The sequence below is a fragment of the Littorina saxatilis genome, unplaced genomic scaffold (assembly GCF_037325665.1).
Source record: "Littorina saxatilis isolate snail1 unplaced genomic scaffold, US_GU_Lsax_2.0 scaffold_228, whole genome shotgun sequence".
NCBI classification, from domain to species: Eukaryota; Metazoa; Mollusca; class Gastropoda; order Littorinimorpha; family Littorinidae; genus Littorina; species Littorina saxatilis.
In genome coordinates, this window is record NW_027126718.1 from 116079 (window position 1) to 140000 (window position 23922).

General features: G+C 40.2%; 2 protein-coding genes across 2 annotated transcripts in view; both read right to left on the minus strand.

Moving 5' to 3' along the window:
- Positions 1-2508: 2508 nt before the first annotated feature.
- Positions 2509-7441, minus strand: LOC138955222 (uncharacterized). The gene is made up of 4 exons (XM_070326873.1): positions 6513-7441; positions 5980-6048; positions 3623-3712; positions 2509-2943 (listed from the first exon to the last, which is right to left on the minus strand). The coding sequence occupies exons 1-4, from the start codon at positions 7431-7433 to the stop codon at positions 2896-2898; spliced, it is 1128 nt and encodes a 375-aa protein (XP_070182974.1). The 5' UTR covers positions 7434-7441; the 3' UTR covers positions 2509-2895.
- A 6244-nt stretch (positions 7442-13685) lies between these two features.
- Positions 13686-23922, minus strand: part of LOC138955217 (receptor-type tyrosine-protein phosphatase O-like) — a 30935-nt gene continuing 20698 nt past the window's right edge. Inside the window, exons 5-14 of the mRNA XM_070326870.1 lie at positions 22169-22213; positions 21286-21370; positions 19455-19551; positions 19030-19103; positions 18402-18536; positions 17752-17877; positions 16459-16610; positions 15619-15763; positions 14893-15028; positions 13686-14380 (exon numbers count right to left, since the gene is read on the minus strand). Of these exons, the coding sequence (XP_070182971.1) occupies positions 14316-14380; positions 14893-15028; positions 15619-15763; positions 16459-16610; positions 17752-17877; positions 18402-18536; positions 19030-19103; positions 19455-19551; positions 21286-21370; positions 22169-22213 (1060 nt within the window). The 3' untranslated portion in view covers positions 13686-14315. The remainder of the gene's footprint in view (positions 14381-14892; positions 15029-15618; positions 15764-16458; positions 16611-17751; positions 17878-18401; positions 18537-19029; positions 19104-19454; positions 19552-21285; positions 21371-22168; positions 22214-23922) is intronic.

Here is a 23922-nt window from a genome sequence, read left to right on the forward strand (position 1 = left end):
TGTATTAGAATGAAATAATCTTTTTTACACAGCGAGTCTCCAGATTACAACGAAGTCAATTTTTGCGATAAGGGTGTACATGCGTGTGAGTCATCCGAATTTTTGAACAGACACTCCTCCGATTATTCGAGTATAGTTTCGCACAATTATCTGATGGTTCATGCAGCAGTCTAAGACAATTGCAGATTTCAGCATAGTTGAGTGCTATCGTAACAAATATCAAAATCAAAACTTGACTAAATGTAAAAAAAAAAAATAAAAAAAAAAAGGATGCTTGCGGTATAATCTCTGGAGTCCAAAGTTATGTCACATGTTGAATTGTGTTCCCATGGATAAAAAAGGATTCCCTTCTGACAACCCAGAACGTTGAAATAAAGCAGGGTGGAGAATTATTAGTACACGAAAATCTGACAATTACGCGTGCTTTTACTACGGCAAAGGAGATTCATTTGCAATGCTCTTGAAGTTGTGCACGATCATTCATTATGTCGACAGGGATAATGGATGTCACACAGTGGTGATTACAAATGTGGACTTTTCGTCTGCTTATCTTTTTACGCTATGGGGGCTGGGCTGTTAATGTTTGCTTCTGATTAATGCGCACCTCTCTATTTCAACAGCAACACAGGGAAATTCATTTTAGAAATGTGTGGCTGAACAATTGTTTTCTCCCCGTGAACAAACAGTTTCAACGATCGTCAAAAGTTGAGATAACTGGGGTTTCGGGGCTGGTTAAATAGCACCACTTTTCCCGCTTTGATTTTTCTGTACGTATGCCTTTGTATTCCTATTTGGCAAGCAGCGACTCTGAAAACGGGGATTTCGGGCTGTCGAAGGTTTTATTGTTTGAGAGCTTTGAAAGTATCCTTTTGCGAATAGAAAGGAGAAAATACAACAGAAATATTAAAAGGAAACACTCTACCTCCATATAACACTCTACCTCCATATAACACTCTACCTCCATATAACACTCTACCTCCATATAACACTCTACCTCCATATAACACTCTACCTCCATATAACACTCTACCTCCATATAACACTCTACCTCCATATAACACTCTACCTCCATATAACACTCTACCTCCATATAACACTCTACCTCCATATAACATGCACAAGAAACAAATTTAGTAGAGTTCAAGAAAGTAATCACCACAACAGTCACAATCTTAATCAGACCCATCAAGCAAACCAAAGGAAGTTTTGCAGGTGCACAAGAATTTGATATTGCCCGTAATCACTAGGGAGTGTTTGATTACCTCATCGGGATAACACTGTTCAAAACCAGTCTTTGCAATGTTGCCAGCAAGCACTACTTCAAAGCGTACATCTATGTGTGGCAATGAACGACATACTTTCAGACGTCTAACACCACTTTGCGTAATATAATTTCCAGTTCTTTGTTATATCCTCTATGTAGGAAATGTTGACGTTTTCAACCGCACTTGGGTGAAAGTACAGTTTGCAAATATGCGCTTGCGTGCGTCTGTGTACATGTGTATATTGATGTGAGTATAATTCTCCTTTTAGTTGTTCTAGACACTTAAAAAGCCGTTCAGAGTGTCAAAAACGCAATCCATTGAGTAAGTGTGGATCCAGTACTTGCTGTTCCTTTCATGGCTTGATGTCATACAAAGTCTAATTCACGCATTTTCCATGACCTACGTGCTGGATTAAAAAGATGACTGTTTGCGAACACAGAGTTGAAAGGGGGGGGGGGGGGGGGGGTGTCATCGGCTGTCGCCATTTGGTTTTCGCGTTGAGGTTATGTCCAATTTATAAGTAGAAGATAAGCTAAAGAACATTTTAAGGTGGTCGACTAGAATCGGTAGGATGTTAGATAGTCCTATAATCATGCCATCCTTTGTGACAGACGGGGCCAGGGCAAAAGAAATCAGCATCAGTGGAATCTGAGTGTTCTGATGTTATAGTGGTGCTCTATCTGCCAATTGTGTAGTCCAGTAGGGTTAAATAAATAAGAATAAAGAGATCTTGTGAAGAGGCTCACTTCAAGTGTTTCACATACGCACGCATGCATGCACGCACGCACGTACGCACACACACACACACACACACACATACACACACACACGCACACACACACACACACGCACACACACACACACGCGCACACACACACACACACACACACACACACACACACACACACACTGATATCGGTTGAGTCAGATAATTGTGTGGTTCAATGTGTTGTGCTTGCCAGCATTGTCATTCTGTGATACGGTTCAGTGAGACTAAGGAGGCTGTGATACGGTTCAGTGAGACTAAGGAGGCTGTGATACGGTTCAGTGAGACTAAGGAGGCTGTGATACGGTTCAGTGAGACTAAGGAGGCTGTGAGCACTGTGGAAAAAGTGCTTTATATGTCTCTCACGCAGATAGAAACACACACAGACACACAGTTATTTCCCGACACAAACACATACACAAACAAAGATCCAGACAGACAAACAAACCGAGACAGTCACTCGCAAGCAAACAGAACAAAATCTAAATGATTTACCAGGAACACATTTATTTTTCCTGCGATCTGAAGGATGTGTTGTGGACACACGTTTTCAAGTCCTTTCAGGGCCTCAAACTTCACAATTGACTAATTTACCGCCATATACCGTCACTGAATTCTTAAACAATTCTCTCATCATGTATGGGCTGAAGGAGCCTTTTATGTTATAATCCATGCAGTTATCCAGAGTAACAGAGTCATTCTTGAGAATGTAAGGCTGCAGCATGCACATGCGGTCAAAAATGTAGGGTCACCTTCCACAGCGTAGTTAGCCTACATTCCGTATCAATGATCAATTGCCATTGTCGTAATGTAACCGTGTGAGCTGACCGGCCATGGTGTGGGGGTATTATCTGTTGTGCTGGTCTAGAACTGTAGGATGACCACTGCATACGTCACCACTGTCCCCAGCACCTGTTGGAAATGACAGTGCTGCTGTGATTGTAATTAGGCCAACAAAAAAAAATTGTCTGTTTAGGGTAACATGACCAAAAAAAGTAGGGTCGGTAGGTAGGTAGGTAGGTTTTTTTTTTTTGTTTTTTTTGTTTTTGTTGTAAATGCTATGTTGGCTGAACATTCACTTCTTATATTTGATGAATACATGTTTCAAAACTAACGTATAAATAAAACAGAGAGAAAGGGAGAGAAAGAAACGCCAAATGTCTCTTTTTAGCATTTTTACCTCTTTTTTTTTCTTTTTTTTTTTGAAATCAAAAAAAAGTTTTTGGGTCGGCGCCAAATCGATAGGGTCGGTCGGGTTACCCTAAACAGACAATTTTTTTTTTGGCCTTATGGAAAAACAAGTTAAAGAGGGATTCGAAAAAATAGAAGAAGAAAAAAACAACCACCAACACCACCACCACAAATGCCGCCGTCGTAACCATGATCACTACCATCACCATCACCACAACCTTGAAGTCTTTTTCCTTTACAATCACGCACCTGAAGCATTTGCCCGAACGATATTTCTGTTCCTCTTGGACCTATGAAGAAAGATTGTGTTCACTATGTTTTAAAACGGCATATATAAAAAAAAAACGACATAAATGCAGAATTTTTGTGGAAAGAAAGGAAGTACGGGAAGAGGACTCACCATTAGAATGGTTGAGTTGTCGATGTTGAATAGGCCGTAAACGTGGAACCCGATGGAGCCGCCCTGAAGTCGGGACAGGAACATGGACAACTGAAAATGTAATTACCCACAGATATTGAACGACTTAAACAAGTTCGAAAAAAATACGTAGCAAGAGTCGGTGTAAGTATTGTGATAACATTTATCAGTTCACTAAAGTGTGGTTCTCCTGCACAGCGCTGAAAGTCAACAAAATGTGGCACTCGCCTTTGGCTAGTACTTCTCATAATTTACTAGCCAGAGAGCAAATTTTACTTGCCAAACCAACCATTTCAATTCAGTGTTTCAGCAACTTTACTCGCCTTTGGCGAGTTGATTAAGAATTCTACTCGCCATTTACAGATAAAATACTCGCCACTTTCAGGCCTGGTTGAGGAAAAACGCTTGCTAAGCAAATACTACAGCAACACATACAGTATATCTGTAATCAATATTATAGGACAGCTGTCATTAAGCAAAAGAAATGACATTGAATGAAAGAAAAGTTAAGTTTTGGGCATGATCAATTTTTTGAAAGAACGAAGATATAATATAAATAACGGTTACATTCAAATATGTACTGCAATGAATAGAAGCGTGTGTTGCTCGCATCAAGGATTGAACTAACGTGACTTATTTGCTCACTTTTTTGCAGCTCTTCTTTCTTGAGTAGCGATCAATAAAGTTCAAGGCCCTTACGTAGCAAACTTAGTTTTGCTATCAATATTCAGTGATAGAAAGAGATACATGTACCTAAACTGCCATTTCATTTGTTCATTTTCATTTTTTTTTCTTTTTTTTAAATCTCAGTTGCATGCAGGCTGCTTCAACCCTTTCTTTTTTGCCTTTTTTTTTTGTTTTTTTTTTTTTTGGTTGTTGTTGTTGGCGGGGAGCATCCTTCTTCATTGATTTTTTTTTATTTTTTTTTAAGTAATGTTTTTACTATAACATTAACATTACTATATCTAAATGTATTTTAAGCAACTTTTCTATATAACAATTCCTTCTCAAAAATGCATACAATATCCAGAGGGGAGCCATATCTATAAATACCAACACACATTTTGGCTATCACAATCAAATAATTCACATAACTTATTAGTGCCTTGGAACTTTGTGAATTTTCAAATACGCCCAAAAAAACTTCCTTTACGGTAATTTTAATAATCATATTATATTTACAATTCACTTTATCCTCAACGCATTTCCAAATGGACATAATTTTCGGGCAAAAGTAAAAAAAATGTTCAATATAATCAATTTCGTTCTCACAGTGAGTACAGCAATTACTCACGGAAATGCCTATTTTATACAATAAAATATTTGTGGGGTAAATATTGTGCAATATTTTCCAATGCAGCATTCGCAATCTTGTTTCAGTGGTTACTTTGTTTACCATTAACCATTGCTCTTTTCCCGGCCTGAAATCAAATTTATGTTCCCAAAATTTAACTACAACCGGCTCCACATATTTTTCCTTTATAATTAATTTGCGAAATTGACAAGGTTCTTTAAATCGTTGAATCCACATACATTTCCATTTGCAGAGCGTAGTGTTGCTGCTTTAACTGCTGTACAAATCACCCTATATTCAAAGAATCTTGTGGGCTTACATCCAACCTTCTGCTGCATAATATTAAAGGGCACAATCTCATTACCAACATATACATCCTTTACTCGACTGCCATTTGATTTGTTCATTTCCATTTTCATTACTTTATTGTCCCATCGCTAAGAAATTCGGGTCGCTTCCTCCCAGTGGCAAGCTAGAAGCAACGGAGTCGCGCTACCCAGGTGTCTGCGTGTTTAGGTGTATTCAGCCACCTGCACTTTTAGCAGAATGACCAAGGTCTTTTACGTGCCATTGTGATGACACGGGGATGGGACATGGCTTCCGTCTCTGGGTCTGCGCATAAAGTTGACCCGTGTCCGTCCCGGCCCGAATTCGAACCTGCGACCTTCCGATCACAAGTCCAGTGCTCTACCAACTGAGCTACCGGGCCCCCTTAAAATTTCATAGACACACGAGTTTTATCTTTTCATCGAGTGATTCTCGTCAGAATCTTTCCTGGCAATTCAGGGGAAGGAGGGTGGTTCGGAGGAGGGGGTGGTGGGTGGATGTTGAAGAACACAGACGATTTGCTTGACTTACTGCAGGCAAAGTGGGAAGAAGAACACGTTTGTGCAGTAAATCAAAGAACAAAAATGATTGGTTATAGGAACGGACAATTTTTGATAAAACAAAACATTCACAAGTACATCGATGTATTCAGAATTATGGAACGTTAGCATTCTAATGGTTTTGGGTTTATGCAGTAATCGTGTGTAAAATTACTCACCGAACGGAACTCTCTGTCCGAGACACTGTCGATGCTGATCTCGTAAAGGATCTGTGCAGGTCGTAGAGCCTGAAGCACACAGAACATTCCATCACGACCGTGTGATAATGGCGCGCAAGGATTTTTTCCGAAAGTACATTTATATTGAAATACCCGTTTTCTCAGGTAGGCACCAAAACCACTTGATGACGCAGTAAACACAAAATCAGGCTTTCAGCGTGGGGAAGGGGAATATGGGATAAAACAACAACAACAACAACAACAACAACAACAACAACAACAACAACAGGACAGGGAACATTCTGAATATTTGTTTGTGGACAGTACTTCAAATGCGTATACGTTTTAAAATCGAGCTTGAAATCATACTTCATTTGCTGTATTACAACCAGACAAGGAAACAAAGAAACAAAGACAAATACAGTACCTATCTATTCTCGATCTATCTATTCTCGACCTATCTATTCTCGATCTAAAGCGTAGCCTAGTAAACAACCGAACGTGCAACCAAGCATGCAATCACGTTAGCCTACCTGCTTGGCAAGGACAGCCCCCGAGAGTGTAACCATCACCAGTGTAGCGCAGTAGTGGACCATGATATACATCACCACGTACGTGAACGTCGACGATAGCTCCCCGTAGATCAGACTCCGCAGAGCGATCAGCAATACCGGTATTCCTACGCCATACGTTGCGAACAGGAAGTGACCTACAACTGCGTTGGCATCATCCATCAAATTGCAAATGGCGGCGTGGCGCATTCTGAAATATTCGTAATCTTTGTCTCCGGACGCCTTGACAAAGTGCTTAGCGAGGTCGAAGTGGAAGCGTTTCATCTCGATAAGCAAGACGAACCAGAGAAAGGAGTACAAGATTGGAGGCGCCCACAGATAAAGCAAAGAGCGGTGCATAGTGAGAAAATGTCGCCATTTCTCAACACAACAAAGTGTTCTAACGCTGTCCTCTGTGTGTTCTTCGAGATTAGAGCACGAGGACCCAGAAAACTTCATAGAACTATAGAACCATCCAACTAAACACGAAAGAACAAAAGCCAGAATCGAGACCAGCGTTGAGACAACCAGAACAGCCATCTTGTTCACGCTTCTGTCATATCGAGTGAAGTAAGTCTTCGCCGATTCCACAAATTTAGGAAAATGTCGTGTGATGGAAATTGCTTGACCAACAGAGAGAAACAAGAGACTGAAGGAATACAGAGCAGTGGATAAGTCCAAAGAAATGTTTTTCAGGTTTGGTTTCAAGTTGAGGAGACTTAACGCTTCGAGTTTGGTTTCATAAGCCTCCAAGCAAACTCCGCTCAACGAGATGAGAAATGTCACGCCAAACGACAGGACTGAAGAACAGTTGCACTGTTTCAGAGGAGTGATGTAAAGACCAGACAGTGACAGAAAGACAAAAGCCGGCTTCAAAGCACCGGGCAAAGAGAGCCGCGACATCTCTGATTTAGCGTTGAGAAATCGCAGAATGTTTGTTAAGTTACTGGATACGTCGCCTTACAAATATGTTTTAAGTACGCGAAGGTACCAATTCAATGAAGTCGACAAACCAATGTACCCGGAACAGGTAAACCAACAAAATTAAAGCTGGTTTATTTTTGAATGATGATCACAGCAAATCTTCGAAATAAGCACTGAGTTCATGAAGATGGATGAGCGTAGGAAGACCATAACAATAATTGGTTAATTCGGTAGTAACACAACGTCTATGTCCTTCAATTGTCATCTAACACATACTGCCTCACAGCTATGACTAGTCATAAGAGCACGAAGCTGGGATTCGTCAAAGCCCCAACCCACGAAGAGAAGTGAGAGAAGTGAGGCTTGAGGCACAATCGCACACAGATGTTAGAATCTGTCAGCCATGTTATGAAGCAGACAAACTGATTGCAGCCCACACTTGATCACAGCGGCGTGCTATCCATTTACCAAATACACAGGACGTCTCTCAAGTGTGATACGGGGGTTGACAAAGAATTGTTAACAACTGGGTGGTGTTCTTGTTCTGTAGACCTATAGAGAATAAAGTCGTGTCTTTTCTACTCAAGAGGGGCATCTGGTCAGTTCTAGAAGTCGCACCTAATCACGGGTGACACATCCTGTATGGAAACGTTTTTGTGTACGGAAAATTAATTCACCAAAACATTCCAACACTCGAGCGTCGAATTGTAGTGTATATGTGAGTTAGTGGAGAGATGTATGTAAACGCCTTGCCAGAACTGAAGTGGTGAGCCGAACGGGGTGTGCCTGTGATAACCCAAGCGTCTTATCTGCCAATGGTGTATAATGCGGTGCACACGCGGACAGGTACCGTCATGTGACGATTGTGCTTGGTTTAGGACGATGGCAGCTCTGCTTTAAGAAATGTTTCTCGGTGCTCAGTATCGATAATTGCTTTTACTTTCTAGTCGACGATCAGCTTTGCAGATCAACTGTCGGGACTGTTGAATATGCCCTCGTACCTGCCGTCAACACGTTAAATCACACGTGACAGTTTCACCTCTAATTCGAAAAGAGGATTCTCTCTTGAGACCTTTTAAAAGCAATCTAGCTGGGAAAAAGTAAAACGCCATTACGCGAGCTATGGCTTTTGCGGAGGAAAACATTGTGTGCGTAGCGCACCAGTTCACATTGATCAAGCTGCACCAGTATAACGGTGCGGATTGTTGAATTTGAACGGCTGCATTCGGGTTTAATGGATCACCAGCGTAACCAGGACAGTCTTACAATGTTACGCCGTCCGTTCGGCTGCCCGTAGACGATAGTTTAAGGTTTACATGGATGAAATTAAGGCTGGAGCTTTGAAACTTTACACACCTCTTAGTTATCTGGGGTTTGATAGTTCCAAGACACGTCGAAATCTGGTTGACCTTCGTTCAATTCAAAGGTAACAACGTTGTGATCTTGGTGTCATACTATGCAAAATTATCAAATTTCTTGAAGATTTTTGTGATATAGAGCTGTTGTAGTTCAAACTCACTTAGGGTTTGATGAATTCCAGACATGCCCCAAGTGTTGTTGACCCCAGTCAAATTTGACGTCAGAGCGGGGTCACAGTGGTGATCAAAAAGAAAGAGATTAAGCTTTTTGAAAGAGTTAAGGATTTTTAACAAGATTTAATTTACCAACTGTGAAATAATAAGAGTTTTTAAGGAACTTTCTACCTTTCCCTGTGATACGCCTAAATCCTAATGGTAATTTGTTTTTAAAGCGTAGGTCGAATACAAAACATAGGATTTATGTAAGATCAACGCTGCAGCTGTCTCGCGTGGAACCTTGGTTAAAAAGACAAGAAACAAATATCAAATTCATCAACACACACACATTCATGCACGCACACATGAGCACAGTATGGAAGCAAAACTAACACCATTTTGTGAACTACATCAGCTTTTATTCAAATTTTCAAAATCTAACAAGCTTAGTAAAGTACAGATTTACAGACCACATTTTTTCTGGTCACAGTAATTTATGAGAGAGAGAGACAGAGAGAGAGAGAGAGAGAGAGAGAGAGAGAGAGAGAGAGAGAGAGAGAGAGAGAGAGAGAGAGACAGAGACAGAGACAGAGATAGACAGACAGACAGACAGACAGACGGTTAGAGAGATTTTTGTATTACGTACAAGCAAATCGCTTTATAGTATGCATCCGACCAGTCTTTCTGTCCTTCCTTTCAAGTACGACATAAATTGCATGAGAAAATCCCGCAATAACGACCAAACAAATACATAAATGAACAAAACAATGCGAACAATAACATGCAAACAGAAACGTGAGAAGTGAACATCGGAAACAGACACAGACACATTAGAAGCAAATAGATGGAACCAAAGTCAATATTTCAGTGATAATGACTAAATACATTTTGTCAAAAGAATACGGGTTTACTAATTACAGGCATGGGAATTGAAAAAAGTAAAAAAGGCTGAAAATGTGTAAGTAATAGCAAAGTCGACGACGCGAAGCGCCTAGCCCTGCTTGGGGGGGTTCGGGGGGCATGACTCCCCCGGAATTGTTTTTCTCCAAAGAACCCAAATGGTGCAATTTGGTGTCATCTGAGCTCCAAGTTTGCCATTAAATTCAGTTTTTAGAACCATTTTTGCCTCCCCCATTTATTTTTTCGGCGGACACTTTTGCTTTTTCGGCGGAACAAAACAAAAAAATCGGTGGAAATTTGCCTTTCGGCGGACAATTCCCATGCCTGTAATTAATATGAGCAAATATAGATAGTAAGAACAAACACACGAGAGAGAGAGAGAGAGAGAGAGAGAGAGAGAGAGAGAGAGAGAGAGAGAGAGAGAGAGAGAGAGAGAGAGAGAGAGAGAGAGAGAGAGAGAGAGAGAGAGAAACTGAAACTGAAACTGAACTTTATTACCAAAGGATAGAGGTTTTAGGCAAAGCCTAATCTTACAACCTGTCCCTTATACAAACACTTAATACAGACGCACATAATATAGATAGTAAAATTGACAAGGTTATTGTTACTTACAGACGTACATAATGTAAATAGTAATAAGAAAGGGGTTATGGTTTTGTATACACATTCAAAAATGGGAAAATCAATATAGGGTGGAAATTGCAGCATAGTTGCAATAATGCATTGCATATAAACATCCAAAACAACTAATAACAAAAGGGAGAAAACAAATGTGGGGAGGAATTGTCCCAATCATTCGCATGTATATCATTATCAATACATACACATAAAGAACAAATCAAAATACAAACATAACTTGACTAAATGTAAAAAGCACTAAAATATCAGACATGAAAAGTGTTCTATTTACCCATTAAGCGGGAATGAAACTGGCGCCTAAACGTTTTCACAGAAGAGGCATTTCGGAGGGGTAGGGGTATGGAATTCCATAGAGACGCTCCTGAGAAGGCTAAACTTGACTTATACAAGTCTAGACGAGGGATGGGGGGAATCAGGTTCTGGGACCCATATCTTTTTGTGGCATGTCTGAAATGTGATTTTAAATATCCAGGAACATTATTGTTAATTACTTTGTACATAAAGACAGCCTTGTTTAGCGTCAACTGATCTTTCAAGGGAAGGAAATTAAGGAGCTTTAATTTATCATCTGTTGGCTTATTTGACTCATGCAGAATTAGTTTTGCAGCACGGCGATGAAGAGAATTGAGTCGTTTGAGATGAACATCACTGCAGTTATCCCAAAGTGTTGAAGCAAAGTTGATATGGGGCATTATGTGAGCGTAATAAAACAACTTGAGTGCTTCCACATCGGCATAATGTCTTAATTTAGAGAGAGAGAGAGAGAGAGAGAACTCAGAACTTTATTACATAAGGATAAAGGTTTTAGGCTTAGCCTAATCTTCCAACCTGTCCTTGGAACATATACAGAGAATAATTGTAAACAAAAGCAAAGACTGCGCACATACCTCATCAAAGTATTAAACTAATAAAACATCAAAATAATGGTCGAGTATAAACATAAAAAATATTGGACTCACAAAGTCATATAAAACAAAACCAGACACAAACAAACGTAAATGTTTTTTTAAAATTTCTTAAAAAAGTACAGCAATGTATTGCCGAACAGGGCCATATACAGGCAGCTAAAGTTTCAAGAAGAAGGGGGAGGGGGACGAGGGATTACACATTCAGATTAACTACATATACAATATTTAAAAAACAAACAAACACTTAAGAGCATTGCATACATTATCCGAGTACACAATGGAAACTAAACATCAGGGGCAGTTTATAGTGTGATCAAATGTGTGTGCAACTGCCTTTTAAAGGCCTTTAAGGATGCGGATCGTTTGATTTCTTTTGGCAAAGAATTCCACAGAGATGATCCTGAAAAAGCTAAGCTGGATTTATAAAGATCTATACGAGGAATTGGAGGAAGTAAATTTTGAGACCCATACCTCTTCGTAACATGTGTAAAATAGGATTGCACATAACTGGGCACATCACCATGAACTAATTTATACATAAAGACAGCCTTATTGTATGCAAGGTGGGTTTTTAGGGGAAGGAAATTAAGGCTGTTTAACTTCATTTCTGTAGACATGTGTGATTCATACAGGATAAGTTTTGCAGCACGACGGTACAAAGAATTGAGTTTCAATAAGTGAACATCACTGCAGCCATCCCACAATGTCGAAGCAAAATTAATATGAGGCATTATATGAGCATGAACGAACATTTTTAATGTTTCAGACTTCGCATAATGTTTGAGTTTTGACAACAAATACAAATTCCTTGATAACACTTTGCAGAGGTTGCTTATGTGTGTTTGCCATTTCATTTCTTCATCGACAGTTACACCAAGTATGCGATGTTCTTTAACTTGCTGTATTTGAGTTGTACAGGACAGTTGTAATTTAAGAGGACTTATCTGATGCTTTTTGCCTGATGCCTGAACGTTATAACATTTAGAGGATCACCTAGAATCCGTCCTGATTGGTCAAAAAGCCATATGGGGCACTGAATTGGTAATAATAGCATTTATTACCAATTCAGTGCCCCATATGGCTTTTTGACCAATCAGGACGGATTCTAGGTGACCTGTTAAATGTTATAACGTTCAGGCAGGGACCCTTTTTGTTTATCAAGCTAAAAATTGACAAAACAAAGTAAAAATTTAAATCAACAAGATCAGCGTGATTTATTCTACAGAATGACACTTCAAATGCTGTCAGATAATACTCTCTTTATCTAAAAAAAATACCGATAAGCGAGTTTTGTCGGTGGGTGCTTTACGGAACAGCAAGGTACCGCCCATCCTCTGAGTGTGAAATGCCGACCCGCTCACTTGAAATCTAAATTACCTAAGTTCGAAAAATCAAGTGAAATTGCGTCACTCGCGTTACGTCAAATGTATCTTTACGTCATTTCCCATCCGTCTTGAGTCGGTTCGAAATCTGTCGCTCTCTATTCAACAAGAAAAAGCGAAGCAACCGAAACGCATGTTGAACATGGTTTATCTTGTGAGATTGTTGTGTGTCAAACGCATTTGATCTGTGAATATTCATCACGTCAGGAGTATTACTCTGATTGGCTGACCCAGGTCACGAGAATTCTTTGACTGACAGGCATAATCAGGTAGGAGCGCTCAAGTTCCCATTGCGGCTGTTCTGTCTAATTCGCGGGGTCGCTTCGAAATTTGTTTTGGTCGAATTAAACGGTAATAAAACCGTTATTTCTAATATGCGGACTGTTAGCAAATGATAACAGTCATGTCTCACAAACGATATCAGCATTCGCCTAAAAGGCTCATGCTTGATATCTTTTTTCTCGACATGCCTGTTATCATTTGCTAACAGTCAGCATATTAGAAATAACTCATAATATCAAGTTAAGCCCTCTGGTGTTTGTTAGTTTGCGCTTTAGTTCTCCGGAAAGATACAGAGAACTCTCTTCTTAACCATTTCTGACATTTTTTTTTACAAGGCATAGACTATAGCCTTTATGGAAATATTTAAATGACACTGCCGACCTGTGTCTAGTTTCCTGTAAAACAACTCTTTTAGTTCTTTATTTCATTAAGCATGGAATGACAGCAGTGAGATGTAAAACAGTTAGTTCATTCTGCTTCTGGTTACAAATACATGTGGTGATATTTACAAAGACATTCAGAGTGTGGGAAGAAAACCGATGTGTACGGATGATTCACAAAGTCAACAATTTACTGCTAACGTCATTAGCAACAGAACGACATGTGAACAGATACGATGATGATGTTTTATTCAGTTGGAAAAGTGTCTATGGTACATGGCAAGAGTTTGGCTTGAATTTGTAACCATTTTTTCCCAACTGATTTTGTTCTTTCCCAATTCTCGATGGATCTAGAAAATCAGGTATTAGTGGCAAATAAAAGCTCGATATTTCATTTTAAGATATAATTATTGTTATTTATTAATGCCGGAAACAATGGTATAACTTCGTTGCCTTCTTCAGAGGGCAAGAAGGCAAAACAGATTGGTGATGATGGCCAATCGTGATCGCCGGTTGTTGTGATGGTCTTTTAATATGTTTGCAACTATGCCAAGAAGATTGCAACGGTACATAGTTGTTACTAGAACAGAGAACACAAAATTAACCACTGGTACACACAGACACAACTTTGTCAGCGCTTGGCACTATAACACAACGCATGAAATTCTCGCGCTGCAAATGTTCCAGAACTTCAGATTCACGGCGTTGAAGCAAAAATTGAGTAAAATGTTGTTGCATCGCAATCCTCACAGAAGTAGCCTATTACACTCCAATATCAAAACATTCATTCTTGTAGAACTTGGCAGCTCTGCCAACCCTCAGACGTCACGATAACCGTCCTGCACCTTGCTCTCGGTCAAAGTTCACTCGTCTGAGTTTTCTTGCGTGCTCCTATTTCATCGTAGACATGGCCATCCGGGACTGTCGTGATAGAAAGGAGGACATGCTGATCACCGACACCTTCACATTGTTTAAATCACACACAAATCAGGTGAAGTACTATTTAGAAACATTTTTTTTTAATTAGTAAATTCAGATTTTAGAAACAGGTTCTTCAAAAGAGAAAAGAATGCGGGCGGTAGTGACAGAATTTGTAGTAACAGGACTGTCAATGTCCTGACCTCGTGCTGTCTAACATTAGACAATCAGACATAAGTGCGGACATGGCTGCACCATTTCTCCCCACCTTGATTTCTGTCAGCACAAAGAAGGTACGTGTAGTTACACCTTTTGGATTTTGTTAATCTTGTTGGTCGAGTTACGTACAGTCGCAATCTCTCTCTCTCTCTCTCTCTCTCTCTCTCTCTCTCTCTCTCTCTCTCTCTCTCTCTCTCTCTCTCTCTCTCTCTGTGTGTCTGTGTCTCTCTCTCTAGGTCGGGGAGGGGGTGGGGGAGTTAGTCAGTCCCACAAACACGCGGCAGCCATTTACTCACTATAGGCATAGGTAGAGTCATAGAGGGCGCTGTCCCGGTATCCAGCATTCTGATACAACGCACTCCTCCCCTGGCCGTCCCGCATCTTCCGCTCCACCATCACCCGCACCACGTCGTGGATGAACATGTACTGCCGCTGGAAAACAAAATAGGCAAGGTAAATTTAAAACAATGAAAAGAAATTGAAGACAGTTATACAATCTCAAAGCTATAACACAGACAATCTCAAAGCTATAACACAGACAATCTCAAAGCTATGACACAGACAATCTCAAAGCTATAACACAGACAATCTCAAAGCTATAACACAGACAATCTCAAAGCTATAACACAGACAATCTCAAAGCTATAACACAGACAATCTCAAAGCTATAACACACACGTCCAAAAACAGATAGACTACTAACGTTCCAAAATTCAGAATAAAAATAAACCAGAATTGTAGATCAATAGGAAATGTTAATTGAAGGTTATTGTAAATGTGATGTTTTATTTTGTCAACAATAAACGTTCCATTATCCTACAATTCTTGATTTATAACCGAGACGAGTTCACATTGAAACTGTATCCGGAAGGCGTGTTATTTTGTCATGTAAATCTTGTCAAAGTTGATCTGGACGAGAACACAAACAAATGTGTGCATTTGCTGACTAAACAGAAAAGACCACAAATCATACTAGCGTTGCATACTACTAGTACACCAAGTCACAAAGAGGAGCACAGTACCTCCGACTGCATCATGTGAGGCCGACACTTGACGATGTTGAGGAGAACGGTGAAGACGTCCATGTCCTCTCCCACAGCGTGCTGTGTCACGTGGCGCTGCAGGCTGTGCAGGGCGATGAACGAACACGTGCGCATCGTGCCTTCACTGTTAGGGGAGAATGTTAACATATTTTACTGTTGTACGATGTTGTACCGCTCTCTCTGGTCGTTAGGCTGATAATGTTTTCACACCAGTAATGCTTAAAGACTACTTCCAAACTGTTCACTTGGTTCTTGAGGGAAATGATGCAACAGTTTTCCCACCTATATCAATGTACTGCATACCCCTGCAATAAACAGCTGCATGTGACTACATTTGATACGCTGTTTCAAGGCTAAGCAGTTCCATAGAACATGAAACATGGCAACACAGCGACCGTAAATTATGTTTTGATCTGTGCATTTACTTTCTTTTCATTTGATAGCTAGCAAGCTACTCGAAAAGTGGTCCCTATTTCAACTGATCTTAGGCTCCGTGCAAAGTGTTGATGGGTACAAACATGTACTGTGTACGTGACCTGCAACAACATTGTCGGAACATACACGAATGTATCGCATACGATCATAAAATTATGCAAACTTGAGATACGTAGAAATTACAAACAAGTAAAGTTTGAAAACCGTGTATTTCAAAACACAAGACAAGACTGCGACAACGACTTATTCTTTACACGGTATGGTCCTACAGCAATGGAGAATACCACGTTGACACATACGAAAAAATAGAAAAAGAAGTACAGGAAGATATAGAAAACTAAGCAGAGCCGGAAGATATAGAAAAAGGAAGAACAAGAAGAGTACCTGCAGTGCACGGTGACAGGGCTAGACGAAGAAGCTGTCTCTTCAGTGACGATGTACACAATGTCCGCGATGTCATCGAGAGACTGACTGGAGCCCTGGTCTGTCCACCCTGAGAGATGGTAGTGGGTAACCTCGCGCTCCTGTTCTTTGTCCTTCACACAGCAAAAGAACATTGTTGTTAACGCATCACAAAGTTTGAAATTAGATTTTTTTAAATGGTACATTTAAACACAAAACCGCCAGACATCCGTTAAAGAAAACTCTCAGTTGTGCAACGTGTTTAGCAGTGGCTTTCTTGTTTTTGAGTCACTTGAGAAAAAGTGACTCTATGTAATCGGTCAGTGTTAGTCTGTCCGGCCGGCCGGCCGTCCGGCCGTCCGGCCGGCCGTCCGGCCGGCCGTCCGTAGACACCACCTTAACGTTGGACTTTTCTCGGAAACTATCAAAACGATCGGGCTCATATTTTGTTTAGTCGTGACCTCCAATGACCTCTACACTTTAACGATGGTTTCGTTGACCTTTGACCTTTTTCAAGGTCACAGGTCAGCGTCAAAGGAAAAATTAGACATTTTATATCTTTGACAAAGTTCATCGGATGTGATTGAAACTTTGTAGGATTATTCTTTACATCAAAGTATTTACATCTGTAGCCTTTTACGAACGTTATCAGAAAAACAAGGGAGATAACTAGCCTTTTCTGTTCGGCAACACACAACTTAACGTTGGGCTTTTCTCGGAAACTATAAAAGTGACCGGGCTCAAATTTTATGTGAACGTGACTCATTGTGTTGTGAATAGCAATTTCTTCCTGTCCATCTGATGCCTCATATAATATTCAGAACTGCGAAAGTGACTCGATCGAGCGTTTGCTCTTCTTGTTATAATGGAAGTAAACATATATATAAAATCGAGCCTGACCTTTTAACGGGAAGCTAAACAGTTTCTGTACTCGTTCTCTACACTCTTGTCAAAAACCTGTTTCAAAGAGATAACGGTGAGCAAAACATTGTAGGCTCTCGGAATGAACCGTGGAAGTGCATACAAGATAAAAACAACACAAAAATACAATCGGAAATCGTCGTGTCGTCTTTTCTGTTATGGTTTCATATCTTGAGTCATATTAAACGCCGTCTACTTCCCCTCATCACAATGTTGGTTCCATGTGTTGTCCCAACCCAGGGAATTTGTTCATGCAAGTTTTATTAACATATGTTGTTTGAGTAAACTCTCTTGAATTAATCAAGTTGTGAAGGTACTGACAATAGGTCGCCTAGGCATCATACGACAACTCACCACGAGGAGTTTCATTTTCCTGACTGTGTAGTGAGGCAGAGTGGAGGCAGAGATCAGGTTGACGCGCACTTCTCCGTACTGCACCACGGAATTCAAGGAGCTCGGCAAGTACTCGTCAACCTTCGGCTTGGCAAAAACAGAAACAAAGATCATTTTGTTGTTGTTGCTGTTTTGGTAGTCTGGGTTTTCATTTCACCTGCTGGCATTTCTCGTCACATATGGCTCGATTGTGCATACTTGTCAACGCTCTTGGTAGATCAATATTTTGGTCACTCTGGCTTGGGAGATAATTTTGTATTCATCAGTCAGTATTACTGGTTAATCGTTTTTGTATTCTTCGCTTCACATCCTAACTATTATTACTGAATCCTTTTCGTCATTCATATCATGATCTTAACCTCACACTTAAAGGTATGCAGAAAGCAGCAGTCTCTTCATATGGCACGACACAGTGGAGCACCCTCTTCATCACAGTGTCAAACAAGACGGCATGTAACGAAAGATAAAACAATTGACAGACTGGGCCACTCCAATTGGGTGATTTCTTGCCTCTGCAAAGCTCCGTGAATAAGTTACCAGAACGCGTCAATGATCGGTGAATTATTGACCAGAACAAGTGTAACACTTCTGCAAACTCATGCCACACTCACCTGCCCATTTTCGGTGAGGTCAGAGAGCATGACGATGACAGGTGAGCGGTGTTCCCACACCATCTTCCAGAAGTCAGGGATGGTAGACACCATGGGGCCCTGAGTGGCCAGGTAGTCACACGGGGACCGTGCACCCTGGTCAGTACAGTGGAACGTTATCATAGTCATTGATTTTTTTTTTACACCTTCAGCAGCATGTAATCTTATCATAGCTATTGACTCTACAACCGTTACCAACTCACACCCTGATCAGTATACCCGACCGTTATTATAGCCATTGACTTTACAATCGTTAGCACATCGCTTTCTGTACAATGGCATTCTGACATCTGTATTGGCTGAATGTCATAGAACCCTTAAACTGTGTGAAATTTCAAATCCCAAGCTTCAAACCCAAATAAGAGAAATAAATAAAGATAATGCAGTTTTGACCCGATCTCAACCCTTCCGTGACCATGTGTTCATCAGACGTTGATCGTTCAGAGGTCATCAAGCCATGAAATTGTGTGGAGTTTCAAAAGACCCAGCTTCGAAAACTTCCAAGACAATTTCAGCGTTATTTCTTTGTTGTCTAAGAACGGCCGTCATGGTGGACAATCATTGCTGTACCCTCACGTGCGAGCTTTACCTTGATGTAGCTTGCGTTGATATAATCCTGGCCATGGTCCCCGCGTGAGTACAGCTTCACCCGTGTGTGGTCATCTACATCACAAACATCCAACAGAAACAAATATGAAAAGCAACCATAGTAATATTTCATTTACTCACTACTTCATTATGTAAACACATATCTGCCCCTAAACAAGTATTTGTGTTAGGTAAAGACACATGAGAATAATCAGCACAACAGATTTATGAAGCAGACTAGTGGGGAAATATGAGCTACAACTTAAAAAAAAATTTTTGAAATGCGAAATTCAAACGCCTTATATTCTAAACGGAGTCATTTTGCTAGTAATGTAAAAGAGAACGCAGTCATGTACACTAAAATACAAACCAATAAGAACGAATCATGAGACACAGAACATGCTGATAACTTGATTCAACACGCACATGGAAGATGATGCTGGTATCGGTTCTTCACAAGGTTGACGTCCAGGTTACCAACATCAGATGTGTATCCAAATGTCTTCTCTTTATTCAGCAGTTCCTTTTTGAGAAAGCATATTATTCTGGTCTGAAAAGAAGCCTTGATAACTTTGAACTTAGCTTAACGTGATTTTGAAGATCATTCTCTGAGAATCATAATCGTTCTTAAAATCAACAGTATTTTCACAAGTTTGTCGACACCTTTATGTTTTAATATTTGTACACTTACAATGTGTACAATACATTTATCTCGATCAGCTTATGTTAAAGGCACAGTGCGCCTCCCGTAAACCATCACAGATACTGTCAGGCTTTTTTTTACACACAGTACAAACACCCTTCTATTTGAACGCTCACCAAACGGGAACATTCTAGGTGCCCTACGTAAAGAGCGAGCAATTTTCAAAGAATTAATTTTGCGGATTGTCTCAGAGACAATCGGACCGTGGTGCGTTTTGGCGCTAGAACTAACTTTTAAAATCTAAATAATAAATTGACAGCTTGTTACACAAACATCCTTAAATCATAAAAGACATCTTTTTTCGTCAAGATAAGATCAGTACAATTCGAAGTTTTGAAAGTTTGAAAAAAGAAACGCCCGGAAGCAGGGTCACGCAAGGTCGTGGTTCTCGTAGCAGACGACGGTTTATGCCTATCGCCAGTTCCTCTGAACAGCCAAAAGCCATCGCGAGAGTTCTTGTGAACCACAGCCGTTTGTTTCGTGCATAGTCAGAGGTACATAATAACGTGCTATTGCAGATAAGCTCACAGCGAACGAGTCGCATTCAGATTACTATTGTGAAAAGGGGAAACTGGATCACACGGGTTCACGATGGCTCAGGGGTAAGATAAACCACACAAAAATAAATTCTTTGAAAATTGCTCGCTCTTTACGGAGGGCACTTAGGATGTTCTCAAGTGGTGAGTGTTTAAATGAAAGGGTGTTTGTAATGTGTGTAAAAGCCTGACAGTATCTGTGATGGTTTACGGGAGGCTTACTGTGCCTTTAATGACATAAATTAGTTTTTACCAATATAATTGATAATGTTCAGTTTTCGTAAGCTTTCGTGACAATTATTAACAGCTATTGTGTTTTCAGCGTAGCAATAGGGTCCGATATTTAGACGAGACAAGTATAATGCGACGAGTCGAAGACGAGTCGCATTATACTTGTTCGAGTCTAAATATCGGACCCTATTGCTACGCTGAAAACATAATAGCGATTATATAGCTGTTATGACCTTGATTTGTTGTTCCAAACTTACAAAATGACAGTTTTTGCGTCGATGCGTTGATCTCAGGTTTTGATAGCAGACAAACTTCTTACGCGCATCATGTTCGCGCAGACATGCACACCACTACACGCTTTCTGACTTTGGAAGGAAAACTGACTCCAAGTGCATTCGATTTCACAACACAGTTGTTGAAACAGCTTTTTAAGTTGTCAGTGTATGCTGTTGTCGATAGAAATATCGCCGCGTGGTACAGATGTGTAAACCGGAACCATGCGTCGGCCATTTTTCTCAATATGCTTTTGGATATTGAGAAAAATGGCCGACTTCGGCAGCAATATGCTTGATGATGAGGAGAGACCATCCAATCACAGCCCCCGAATTCCCCCACGTGTTCATCAGAATAGCTATATATAATTATATACGTGTACAATCATAATTTGTAGTGCACTCTTTGACCGCAATTTATCGACTCACTTGAGGGTCTCATTAAATAAAGACAGTTTAGTAGATTGTGGATGTAAGTGACACATCACGATGGTTATTGTGCAAACAACACATACCTGGAATTCCTGCAGGAAATATTGATTTGAATTCCTGTGAAGGACTTCCACGCGTGCAGGAAACAGGATCATGCTCACGGATTTCCTTGGAAACGCGAAAAGCAGAGGTTCTTTTAATACATAATAAGGGGAAGGTGTATGAACAAACACACTACACGTACGAAGAAACCGACTGACTTTCTGGGACAATGGAATAATTAGGCTAGCTGTAGTGTGATCTGTACAGTCGGCGAAGGTCGCTATTCTGGTGAACAACGCTCGTTTTACCTTCTCTTTCAGGGTCTGATTGAAATCAATTGTCATTTAACGTGAGAAAAAAACATTTGCGCGTGCCAAACATTAAGGAATTGCGAACATAATTTTTTTTACCGTCTTCTTAAACACAAACTTCTCTTAAAGAGGCATATCTTGTATTTTGTTGTTGTTGTAAATCCAAAACTCTATTGTGAACAGCCCAGGGAACGTACTGTAGCAACCTGCTCCTCACTAAGGTTGATGTACGTTACACGAAGAACAAGAATAATTGTTGTCTACTGGTCAGCTCTGCTCATGTTTTTAAAGCAGTCAAAGCGTATCCTACAACAATATATTTCCAAACTTAAATCTGAGACAAATCTCCTGCCCACTCTGTTGACAGCTATGACGAGCTAAACACTCGATGCATGACCCCTTCATATGCTACGGGCTTTAAAACCTGTCTTCCCCCCCCCCCCCCCATCCTTACACAGCAGACCATAATTAAAATACATTTAAATACTGAGTTTGAATTGCGTGCACGACAAATATATCCTTAACATGTTATAACGTACTGCTTTCCTACTGTTTACTGCTATTGTCTCAGATGATTCATGACAAAGAACAGTCAAATGATTTTAAAACAGACCTTGAATGTAAAGTGTCCTCCAAATTAACCGTACGATGACTGGTGCTGAAAAAGCGAAAATAGGATGAGACACACAGCTTTGCGACAAGTGACGCTTGTAATACGGCACCAACACACACTAAGCTCGCTGCGAATGTCTAGTGGTATGAAGGTAGTTTTGGTAGCATCAAGCCTTTGCTCATGGGAAGAGATACTCTGATACTATACACTTATCAAAATCAAATCTCTTTTTAATTTATTTTGAATAAAAGGCAGTTGTGATAAGAGATGAAGGGATACTAATTATTTACATGTTTTTGTTTGTTGTCCAGACATTGAGTTATTAATGTTCACTGTGTTTTAGCAGGCGGTAGAAACTTCGATGCACAAACCTCCAGAACATTGCAAAGACCAATTATTGCAAGGAAAGCCGTTAAAATTAAATTATAAGATAATGACAATTCTTTATTTAACGAGGGTAGTAGATTAAGCAGTGGTCTGCTTTTTTATTTATTTATTTTATTTTATGCAATTTATATCGCGCACATATCTCAAGCACGGATTTAAGGCACAGGGATTTATTTATGCCGTGTGAGATGAAATTTTTTACACAATATATCACGCATTCACATCGGCCAGCAAACCTCAAGCCTATTAGGGCGAGCATTCACCTTTCACGGCCTATTATTCCAAGTCACACGTGTATTTGGTGGATTTTTTTTAAATTTTTTATCTATGCCTATACAATTTTGCCAGGAAAGACCCTTTTGTCAATCGTGGGATCTTTAACGTGCACACCCCAATCCGGCCCTCGCCCTAAAGAGGGGCTAACAACAAAAATGAAAAATAAAAAAAAATAAAAAATAGAAAATAGAAAAACTAAAATTCTACATTTTAACGGATAACTAAAGTGAAAACACATTATACGTAGGCTGTTCCATAATTATTTAGAATCTCAGAAACAGAAACACATAAATATCAACAATCCAACCAGGCCATTTTCTAGATCAATCCTTTCCCAGCCGACACCTAACTAGCCATCCTCTCAAATGTTCTCATTCAGGCCTGGGACCACTTGACATCAGCTATACCTTATGGCCCTCGTGAAGGCTCGGACAGAGTCTTCAGGGATCTATAACCGTGTTTCCGCGGCTATTTATTAAAATCCGAGAACAGGCTGAACTAGCATGGGGAAATGTCAAGAATATAGGGTGGATGCAACCAGCGGCAGTGCTCCCTTTGGTGCCAAGAAATCTGTTGTCGCAAAGGCAGTATACACAGGTGCGTTGTTATGTTACAGCATAAGCCCTCGAATACCCGTGTTTGGACGGTGTTTGTGCCAAGCCTCGAATATTTTCGACCATTAGTGGTGGACACAGCAGTCACAGACAAAGAACAGTCAATTGATCTTAAAACAGACCTTGTATGTAAAGTGTCCTCCAAATTCACACTACGATGACTGGTGCTGAAAAAGCAAAAAGAGAATGAGACGCACAGCTTTGTGACAAATGACACTCGTAAAACTGCACCAACACACACTATAAGCTAACTGCGAACGTCTAGTGGTATGAAGGTAGTTTTGGTACCATCAAGCCTTTGCCTGTCCCCAAGAGTCACAGTGTCTAAATACCTTGATCTAGCGACGAAAGATGCACAACATTTTTTTTAGGGCTTCTTGTTATTTCAACTTGGCAGGGGTTGGGTCACCTGGTTAAACATCCGAACAGACGGCAGTTGTTTGGTTTCAGATTGGAACTAATTAAACCGGGTTTCGT